The sequence below is a fragment of the Filicampus tigris genome, chromosome 4 (assembly GCF_054856515.1).
Source record: "Filicampus tigris isolate MCC_2025a chromosome 4, RoL_Ftig_1.0, whole genome shotgun sequence".
Classification (NCBI taxonomy): Eukaryota; Metazoa; Chordata; class Actinopteri; order Syngnathiformes; family Syngnathidae; genus Filicampus; species Filicampus tigris.
In genome coordinates this window covers 11,016,926-11,027,584 of record NC_141220.1, presented here as the reverse complement: position 1 = coordinate 11,027,584, position 10,659 = coordinate 11,016,926, and the positions used below count along the sequence as shown (strand labels likewise).

General features: G+C 41.4%; 2 protein-coding genes across 3 annotated transcripts; one reads left to right on the top strand and one right to left on the bottom strand.

Annotated features, from left to right (window-relative positions):
* Positions 1 to 455: 455 nt before the first annotated feature.
* cnot2 (CCR4-NOT transcription complex, subunit 2) lies at positions 456 to 6,225 on the bottom strand. Its single transcript, XM_086028143.1, has 15 exons — positions 6,052 to 6,225; positions 4,894 to 5,022; positions 4,743 to 4,818; positions 4,462 to 4,609; positions 4,175 to 4,357; positions 3,940 to 4,019; positions 3,302 to 3,427; positions 3,014 to 3,138; positions 2,815 to 2,932; positions 2,489 to 2,645; positions 2,342 to 2,403; positions 2,224 to 2,273; positions 1,315 to 1,415; positions 1,083 to 1,227; positions 456 to 994 (listed from the first exon to the last, which is right to left on the bottom strand). Exons 2-15 carry the CDS (start codon positions 5,008 to 5,010, stop codon positions 908 to 910), a joined length of 1,575 nt encoding a protein of 524 aa, XP_085884269.1. The 5' UTR covers positions 5,011 to 5,022; positions 6,052 to 6,225; the 3' UTR covers positions 456 to 907.
* A 337-nt stretch (positions 6,226 to 6,562) lies between these two features.
* On the top strand, positions 6,563 to 9,969 carry lrrc10 (leucine rich repeat containing 10). 2 transcript variants are annotated; one of them, XM_086028900.1, is made up of 4 exons: positions 6,563 to 6,752; positions 7,612 to 7,770; positions 8,353 to 8,554; positions 8,764 to 9,969. In XM_086028900.1, the coding sequence occupies exon 4, from the start codon at positions 8,860 to 8,862 to the stop codon at positions 9,664 to 9,666; it is 807 nt and encodes a 268-aa protein (XP_085885026.1). In that variant the 5' UTR covers positions 6,563 to 6,752; positions 7,612 to 7,770; positions 8,353 to 8,554; positions 8,764 to 8,859; the 3' UTR covers positions 9,667 to 9,969. The 2 variants fall into 2 exon arrangements, with proteins under 2 accessions (XP_085885026.1, XP_085885025.1); XM_086028899.1 differs by having other exon boundaries at positions 8,353 to 9,969.
* Positions 9,970 to 10,659: the final 690 nt, after the last annotated feature.

Here is a 10,659-nt window from a genome sequence, read left to right as displayed (position 1 = left end):
TTCCTTCCACATACTGTATTTCATCCATGCTCACCTCAAAAACGAGGTACAAGGCAGGGCAAGATTTGTTCCAAAATAGATGTCATATATATATATATATACTGTATACACATATTGCAATCATATATATACACATTCAAAATTACATGTACTAATTAATGTGATGTAAAGAAACAAAATGTACACAATTCTTTAGAAAATTGTAACAAAGACAGTGAAGTGTTTTGTTTGCTCTAAAGCAACTTTTTGCCGGTGTTTACCCTCAAAGAGGATCATGTCCATATTGGTGGACAGCAAGTAGTCCACACTTGTAAAACCCGAGGTTCGGAGAAAAACATCAAGAGGAACACGAAATGAGAGGAAATAGTTGGAGGTGGAAGAAAAGGAATGAAATGTGAGAAATTGCAAATACCTGAACCAAGGGAAAAATAGAAGCAAAACAAATGCAGGGAGTGTTGGCATAATAAAAAGCACAAACAAATGTTGTGTTCTTTTATTACTAAATATAGTGCAACAATAAACATTGCATTTCTTTCACCCTTTCACTTGAGTCTGAGGATTTTAACTTTGCCTCCCCCCTCACTTTTTCTGATGTTACAAACAAGGGTCAGTCCTCCTTCCTGGGAGAATTCAGGCTTCAGACTCAGACGTAAACAAAACACAGACCCTGCTCAAAACAAGACAGAAAAAAACAGGGGGAAACAAATAGAATAAAAACAAAAGTGTTGGTGTTCTGGGCAGCATGAAATTTTGGAAAGGATGGCAGTTCTGATGTCAGACACGCCTCCCCTGCAGTCAAACAGACAAATCCTCGAGGAATAAAAACCAGGCTGTGAGAACCACAGCGCCCTCCCTGGACGACAGCATTATGTGCAGGAACAGCTGTAGCCTTGTGGACAGGTCGGCCTTAGAAGGCCTGCTGGGCTGGGTTGTAGTTGAATGTTGTTGGCACGTGAGGCCTCTCTTCCAGCTTGTCGTACTCCAGATGGAATTCCTTAGATTTACAGACAATTTTGGACACCAAAAATGAGCATTGTAGCTATTCTGAGAGACAGATTACAACTGCGCAGCTAGCTATTTACCTTGGCCACTTTTCTCCAGTTAAGACAATCAAAAAAGTAGTAGGTGCCCCTCTCGTAGGCATTGGTCTTCATTGTCGGCTCCATGCCAGGTGCTCTTGTGATCCAAAGTCGCTCCTCTTTGTGGTACCGCCAGTCCCGGTTAAAGCTAGGCAGGAGAGTTACGAACACAGGATGATTTAAAAACCCAGTCAGCGCATGACCACGGTTGAATAATTCATCGTTAACTACTCACAGTTCTACTGCTGCCAATAGCTGAAGCAAGTCCCCACCATTCATGTAGTACAAGTAGAACAACAAGTCTTCGCCATATCGAGATAGTTTAATAGCAGCCAGCTGGGGGCAAGACCGCAAGAGAACAAAAAATGAGCACAGGACCAAAATGTACAACTTGAAGAAATTTTGAAAATTGCAGTCATATACAGTGGAACCTCTTAAGTCGGACAATTACGAATTTGAACTACATTCTGATCAAATACGCCTCTTAAATCGTATAAAGTAAATGTCATATGCATGTCGGTGCGCCAGAATTGGACAAATCTCATGGGACCTCAATGGAGGCAGCATCTAGTGTGTTTTGCTTGTTCTTGAGCTTTTTTGTGATGTCACTAGAATGTTTGTTTGTCTCTGTGTGCCCTGCAATTGGCTGGCAACCAATTCGGGGTGTCCCCCGCCTACGGCCCAAAGACAGCTGGGATAGGCTCAGCACGCCCGCGACCCTCGTGAGGATAAGCGGATTGGATGAATTAGAACATTTATATATTTTGTTTATCCTATACTGTGACAAAGTGAGCTGTGTTTTTGCCTTCCTTTGCAAACACTCGCTTCCAATGTACACACAGTAACCTTCACGTGTTCATCACGTCACGGCTCTTCATCACCCAAGTAATGGGTGAGTGCTCAATGTTTTTTTTTCCTTTTAATAGTGGTTAAATTAACACTTGTGAGACAGTCAAGAATGGAGAAATGTTATGACATGCGTATCGATTTTATGACAGCAACAGTTTCACCCAGGAAGAAATGCACACAATATTAATTTCCTCTGGGCAAAATTGTGTGAAAATAAAGGGGAAAAAATGGATACCGATCGGCATCTCAAGACATACTGCAATCAATCTTAGAGATTCCACTGTACTTCATTTACCTTGTCCCTTATGTGGATATTGGTTAAGTACTCCGATGGAACATGGAAGTCTAACGAAATAGCAAAGGTCAGATAAGTATTATAAGAGAAGCCACTTGTATCCGGGTTGCTGGCTTACCAATATCTTGAGGTCGACAGGGTGCTGAGGCCCATGGTGATGCAAACTTGGGGTAAAGATTCCTGTCAAGAGAGGAAGCAGTCAGTCAAATTTTTGGATTGCGGTCCATGTTAAAAGTATTGCTCGCGGAAGCGATTGCGATCGTACTCTGGTGAATTCAAATTGAGACCCAGTGTTGTGAGGTCGCTTCCCAGCGCTAGGTGGACCATCCCAGGATCCGTTTCTGCTGCCCGGATGAAGGTCAAAAGGCCAATCATACCAAATTGGTCCGTCACCATGCCTGAGGGAATGTTCGTCACCCGGCCTGCAGCCACAAGACAGCACAAGGGTTTAGAGCAAACTTCTTATGATCAATGCAATGTCATCTCAGCCAAGCAAGTAGGCAACTTCATTTCCAACCTCTTACGCAGTGAGCTTGTCTACCTTAAATGCATTTCTCCATAGAATTGCAGCAGTACAATGAGAGCGCTCACCGTCGGGCAACACCTGGATCCCTTTCTTCTGGTTATTGTTCTGCGCCGAGGCCGTCTTGTCCCCGGGGAACTTGGGCCCATCTGTGTTGGATGTGCTCTTGCTTGTTGAGTTCAAGTTCTAAACAAATCACAAGCACAGAAAAAAAATGGTAAAAGATCAAAAAGGATTGCCAAGTATGTTGTGGTGTGGTCCACTTACAGTTTTATTGTCATCGCTGGTCAACGACGGATCCTTGTAATTTGGGCCGGGCAACGCAGGGAAGTCCTCATTATGGATTGAGAAATCCTGCGTCTGTTCCGTTGATGGTTTTGTCACCATGCCAACTTGTTAGTCAGCAACAAAGAAATGGGACAGGATTAGACAAAAAGGCCATTATCATAAAAACAGTATAATTTGATATTCATGTTTTTCCTTACTGGCGCAAGTTGTTCATGTGCTTATTAATTAGTGTTTAAAAGAAACATTTTCTGCAGTTTGTAGGCCTACCATAAGGAGCTCTTCCAGCCAGCGGGTTAAGCACCGGTGTTGGGTTGCCGGTCCCTTCTCTCCGACTCCTGTCCGCTAATGCAGGGAAATCTGACAGATCCAGTCCGGCAAGGTTTTCACTCCCATCTGCAGCAAGTGGAAGAAGAACATGTTACTCATTCAATTTACTAAAAAGTTAGCACCTCATACATACAAAAAAAAAAAAAAAAAAGTCTTGACGGTGCTCATTCAGAGCATTGTCTGTTCGGGGCAAAACAAAATATCTATTATAAGAAGAATTTGATATAACACCCTCAATTAACACATTCTCTCATACTACAGTTTAGTCGTAAACTGAAAGTCAAGGAAAAAAAAAAAAAAAGTTCATCCATTTTAGGAGTTCAATTCAGTATTCAATCAGTAATGTTACAGATTCATAAAGTTCAGAATTCCTGGCTAAATTCTAAATTAAAGATGTAAAGCTGAAAACTGTAATAATCAATATGTTTCAAATCTATGCAGTAAGAGTTTTTTTTTTTTAATTGAACTCCTGGATAAAATCTGTTTTGCATGACACACTAATTCATTGAGATACACCTAAGGTGTTGGAGAGAAAAAAAACTGCACTTCTAAATGACACTTTGGATTAACATACTGACCTGTGCCATTGAAGATATTGCTTGATAATGAGTTGTTCATCCCAAAAGCCTGATTGCGGTTCATTCCAAATCCGGACATGCTGCATAGATGTGTCCAAACAATACGAATTACAGATTAGACATACTTAAAATGATTTATAACACACCAACAATTGTGACTGTTAAGTGGGAAAGCGGCATCATATACACAAGACTTAGCAAAAGCAGGTGTGTCCATCTAATTTCAGCCTCATACCTGTTTACAGTGAAGGCTTGACGTGCTGGTTGCTGTTTGGGCATACAGATGATACTCGGAGAGCTGCGATTGGGGCTGCCGAGGCCTGAGCTGCTCATACTATTGGTCCTGCCGCTCATACCGAGGCCTTGACCGACCTGAGAGTGGTTCAGCATGTTCCTTGTGTTCATCGGTAAAGACCCCCTGTTGAAAGAAACGGGGAAACCTTTATTATTCTATAATATTTCTTTAATCACGTCAGATCTATGTTTAATTTCAGATAGATTAAAGTGTCATGAGCCTGGCACCTGCTTGGTGATGGAGGAGTATGGAGGGACATGGTGGGGACACCTGTTGTGGGGGTGATGTGACTTTGTAGCTGGGTGCTTTGTGTTAGATTTCGGTTTAATTGAGGCGTACTGTTCCCCATGCCTCTTACCGAAAAGCCGAGTGCACCTGCAGAGGAAAAACAATAATAGTAAATAGAAAATACAGACAAGTAATCCAATTCAGAGTCTATGTCCTACACTAATATAACATTTTTTTCCCCACCATTTTGCATATAGTGTGACAGTGTTCCTGCACTCACTTTGTGGACCATACAAACTTGCACCAAGCTGTGACAGCTGCCCCGAGGAGGAGGACGGCGAAGGTGACGACAGCATCTGGGGGGGAAAATTCTGTGAGGACAGGAGACCTTCGATAGACAGGTGACCACATTAGGACTAAAAAGAGCTCACATCTTTGTCCGACCGATGTGGGAACATCGACGGCTGGTTGTAGTACATGCTTTCATCAGTAAAGTCGTTGTCCACTACCTCAACGAACTCTGCAAATTTCTTTCTCGAACCAAACATGCCTTTTGTCACCTGCACAGAGAGTAAAGATGATGTAAGTACCTATGAAGGGGTCAATGGACAAAAGAGGACGACCAAGAACTATAATCACCTCAACAGATCCTTAGCCAGTTTTGGAGCACAAGTCAGCTATAGGATTTGAACTCAAACAGAATTGTGTCTACCTGTTTATTTACTTTTACTTATCCTTATAATTGGTTAAATAGCCACCGGTTTATACACAGTGTAAGTAAGTGTCTATGTTGACATTTCTTTGTTAATAGGTTTTCGCCTAGTTTAAATTTTAACCTGGGTTGTGTTTAAGGGGTGCGCAGTGTCTTTGTATGTATACGTGAGCCATGTGAACTATAAAGTCTATCCATCTAAACGTTGAAAGGCACTTTTGCACTGCTCCTTATATTTCGCACAGTGATATTCAGCCAAACGCTACCATGAAGTGAACAGCTCAGATGTTAGCGACACATTTCCCGCGATGCACCGATCACAAGATGATTACGATATTAGGAAAAAATACATATTAAAAGGAGTGCATACGTTTCTGTTAGCTTAATGTTTAGCAGTTTACCATAGTAGATATTTTGTCACATTTTAAGTACTTGGCTCCGATGCTAACATGCTAGTTAGCTAAGGACCCGACTACCTAGCCTGTGTAGGCAGGTAGGCTGCAAGCAAGCGCCGTGCTTGTATATAGCGTTAGCTTAGCTCGCTAATGTGGCTTCGCGAACAAACCATTATGCTAATAACAACAGCTATCCATGCGTCTTTTGCGCGTATTTGGAAAACAAACAATATTGGCTTCCCAGCGGTAGCAAGAGCAGGCTAGATTGCATATACCTTGAGACAGATGCCTCTTTCTCGGCTCAATTTATGCTCCGTTTGCCAGGCAGCAACAGCGACAATCAAATGAAGCTAACAGCTAAATGAACCGTTCACCAGCGAAAAGGCACAGGAAAACACCGGGGCTAAATTCTCTCATTCATTTCAACGAGCTGAGCTGCGCGTCGTATCAGAAAGGCCATATACAATTAAAAATAGCCTCACCGCATCAATTTCACTTGACTTCGTTAAATCCAAGATGGCTGTGTTCTCAACCGAAAAGAGGAATAGCCTTTACCCTTTGACCTTACGACCCGCAGACCACTTCCGTACACAAGCCCGAACGAGTGTGTAGTTCACATGGGATGATGCTCACTACCGAGCAAACGTGCCAAACATTTACTTTGGACAATGAGAATTTTCTCAAACTACCGCCACACCCACTCAACCATTAGATGCTTTTGCATTGTAAACAGTGTAGCTCTTCTCCATCTGCTTTCAGTTGTTTTCCTTCAGGTTTCACTTCTAAAACTACAATTTAATTATTTTTGGTCTCTTACAATTTAACATATTACAAAGCAAACGTTGGTGGCTATTACAAAATAAGAAGTAATGGCAGCACTGTGATCAAGTGGTTAGCACGGTCATCTCACAGGTTTGAGGTTTCAGGTGACTCTCACCTACGGCTTTTGTGTGAGGCGTTTGTGTTCTCCCTTTGATTGCCTGTTTTGTGTTTGTTTTTTCCCCAGCTACTCCAGTTATGTCCTACATTCCAAAAACATGCATGTTAGATTCACCGAAGACTCTAACATGTCTTGTGCAATTAATGGTTGTTTGGCCTTTTGTGCCCTGCAACTGTCTGTGTGTAATGCCCAAAGTTATCCGGGAGTGACCTTAATGAAGACACACAGACACTTTGAGAGAAGGTGAATGGATTAGGATTTTTTTTAACGTGTTTGTTTTATTTGCTTGGTTTTTAATTTGCTCGTCCACTCCTCCCTTTATCTCTCCCTGTCTCCATATATGTTTTGTGCCATGCCGTAATGGACAGACATGGATGTCTTCCATACTAATTACTTTACGCTGAGTCCAATTATATTTTCCAATTATATTTGAACAAACCACAATACTCACAGTGTCTTTGGGCGTACCCAATTTTAATATTTAACAGAACATATTACGGTACCTGAAATACATAGATGATGAACAAAATGGTACAGAAAAAGATGGTTGGATGTACCTACACCATCGCTAAGCAGGAATGGAACCCATAGTGCCTGAAAGGAAAACAAGTGAGTGAACCACAACACCATCAGCAAGTCCCATGACAAACATTGTAGTTTTAATGGTTCCAGAGGGAATTGTTAATGCTACCTTCAAAGTGCTCCATTGCATTGGTGACCCACTAGAGAAGATAGATAGTTACTTTTCCTGACTGGCCATAAACTAAGATACACTGTCCTACACAATTTAATGACATTCAATACTGAAGTAACCAGAAAGGGTTAAATGTGGCTTAACAAAGAAAAACATTCTGTATTGTAATGATAATTTGTTATTATTTCGTTATCAAAGGCAGGATTGTTGAGAGTGGCTCTTATTAGACAGTGCAGATGGTACCTTGATTAATCTGATATCCGTAAGGCAATCCACAACACACCTTGTCAAACTTGTCTCAACATGCTGTAATATTTCTGGCTTTGACCGTGGAAGTAATGACATTACTGACCCCTCATTGACTGGAAAGTCAACTACACTTTCAACAATACACATTCCATGTGCTAGTTTGCTGTTGGAGCGCAGGCCCCAGTCTATAAGAGGATGAAGAGGGAAGAGGACGTGCTAAAAAAAAATCTGCCAGTGAACACAGACCAGTGCCTCTTCTGATAAGGAACATGACATTCCATCCAGTTGGATCCAGTTAAAAAAAATCTCTTGTTGAAGGTATGCAAAATAATGAATGTCGGTCTGACACTTCTGGAATTGCTGAAAAGATTTCTGAAACAAATTCAAACAGAAAGTAACTTAAGTAAATGTGTGTGAATCCTGAATCCAAAGTGACAGTTCTGGTTGATCCACAGAACACACAATATGCGCACTATCGATGTAGAAGACAGATCTGTACCTCCAAATTCTCCACTACACCTCAATATTCCAAGAACGTGTAACATAAGAAACAATACAGTTGCTTGAAATGTAATATAGTACATAACATTAGGTCAGTTCTTCTACACTATTCATTGTACCATGTAGCTATTGTGACATGATTTTATGCCGTTCGTTATCATCTTCATGTGCTTCTGTCATAATTGCATCAAAATGTTAATTCTTTCAAGTCAGAGGAAACTATCCAAAAAATCAAGTCTTTGTCACTCCATCTTTTCCCCAGATGATAAATTGCGTCCAGCCCTATCAAAACATTTTATCTTTGACTTTTGCAGAAAACACTTGCCTTGCATATCCATGACATGCTGTGCCCCTCCCTGTCTTTCCCTTTGTCCCACCTCTGTCATCTCGGGGAAGAAGAGGCGGGAGTCATTTGGCACAAATGGGGAGGAGAGAGCTGTTGGTGGTTGCCTTGAAAGTCAGGGCAAAGCTCAGCGACACTGAGTTACGCACTAGGGAACATTCACTCAGGGAACCTAATGTCTTTCCAGCCGATTATACTGGATAAACACACCACTAACTACTGGCGATAAAGATAGTCATGGATCGGATTTGTTGGAAAGTAGGTAATTTTATTTTAATGGGTACTATTTCTGTGATCAATGCTCATTGCTGTTGCATATTACTCATCTGTGTATTCTTTTATCACATGAAATGTTGTAATTAGCATCCTAACCATCTGATTGTCGCTTCATAGAAGTACAAAATGTTACATAGATTATTTCTAAGCTAACAACTGCTGTTTTCTGCATATTTTCATGCACTCTGGAGCTGCAACAGACCATCTTAAGTGGATTAAGATGAAAAATACGTAAAGATGACAACTGCTTACCTAAAATTCCTGTGAAGGACCAGCAAGGGGGCAAAATGGGAAATGCCATGCGAGGTGTCATCGCCTTCATTCCGTTAGAGCGCTGTCAACGCTTCCTAGTGGGCGACCTGAAGGAGATGCCACTTGATCGGACTCTGGACCTGAGTAGCCGTCAGTTGCGGCAGTTACCTGTTGCTGCTTGTGTGTTTGATGAGCTGGTGAAACTCTATCTGAGCGACAACAACCTCAGCAGTTTGCCCGATGAACTGCACCACCTGAGGAAGCTTCAGCTTCTGGCTCTTGACTTTAACTGTTTTGAAGAGCTGCCCTCGGCTGTCTGCAGACTACCTCAGCTTAGCGTTCTTTACTTGGGCAACAACAAACTCTTCTACCTCCCCAAGGAACTCCAGGAACTCAAGGAACTTAACACACTGTGGCTGGAGACCAATTGCTTTACAGTATTCCCAAACGTGGTTTGTGAGCTTCCCAATCTCAAGACCCTGCACGTTGGCTATAACCAAATACGCTGCTTACCCTATGAACTGAACAGGCTCGAAGAGCTGAGAAGTATCTGGTTGGCTGGGAACGAGTTGACAGAGTTCCCGCCAGTGCTGTTGGAAATGCACTTCCTCGCTGTCATCGATGTGGATCGAAACAAAATCCAACGCTTCCCCGCTCTCTCACACTTGCAGGGGCTGAAACTTGTCATCTATGACCACAATCCATGTGTTAATGCCCCAATGGTGGCCGAAGGAGTCAGAAGGGTCGGGCGTTGGGCGGACTGCTCCGATGATGAGCAAGAAGATGAGGATTCAAAAGCTAAGGTCACAGAGATGGAGGCAGAGGAAGAGCTCAACATTTAAGGTCAAGCAACAAAGTGACATTCAGCTGTGGCTAGGCCTCGAAGTGCAGGATGTCACTCAAGTGGATCACTTGAAGCACAGGGGCGTGCAGTGCCTTCATACCATTGATAGTTGAGCCATATATGGGAAAGCAACATGTAACATGTTGGTCGTAAAGGAAAAAAGGGTTCATAAATCTAAATATGATTGTTGGTCATTACAGGCCGATGAACCATATTTAGTAACTGCTGAATGTACCAAGTCCAAATGAAAATGCCTCACTATTGTCGTCGGCAAAGCAGCAAAGAAAGGTAATGTTAAAGTGAAGTTATCATTTGGAAATAATAAAAGAAAATTGTATTATTTACCTCCAGTATATATTGATACTTACTTACTCATTTTGAAGGAAAGTTTACTAAAAATACATTTCAGCCTTGAAACTATATTGGGGTATAATTAATCAGAATTTTTTATTTAAAGGGAAAGTCAACACCCCAAAAATTCTTTGCAATAATATGTTCTCTGCACCTTCACTATTCTAAACATGCCATTCTGACTAACACTGCGTTTGTGGAATACAACCAATCACGGCTCACCTGTTTTCTGAAGCTGAGTCATGATTGGTCGTGACCTGAGTCTTGAGCAACTATGATGCTGTTTTCAGTCGACAGAAAGTGGCAAAATGGCCGGCCCGTGAGATGGACAAAAAACGGGTGCAATTTACTGCTTAACTCATATTCCATGACTGCAATATTAATTAGAATGTCATGTTTAAACTAGTGGGCTGCATAGAACATATTATTGTAAAGAACATTTCTGGGTTGACTTCCACTTTAAGATTACATAATTATGTAGACATATTTTGCACAATTTTATATATACTGTATAATATATATATATATATATATATATATATATATATATATATATAGGGTTATTTTTTATTGTATTGTAGTATTTCCAATGAAGGCATAGATAAATTTAAGTATTGTGAGTTTTTTTAAGTGTTTGTTT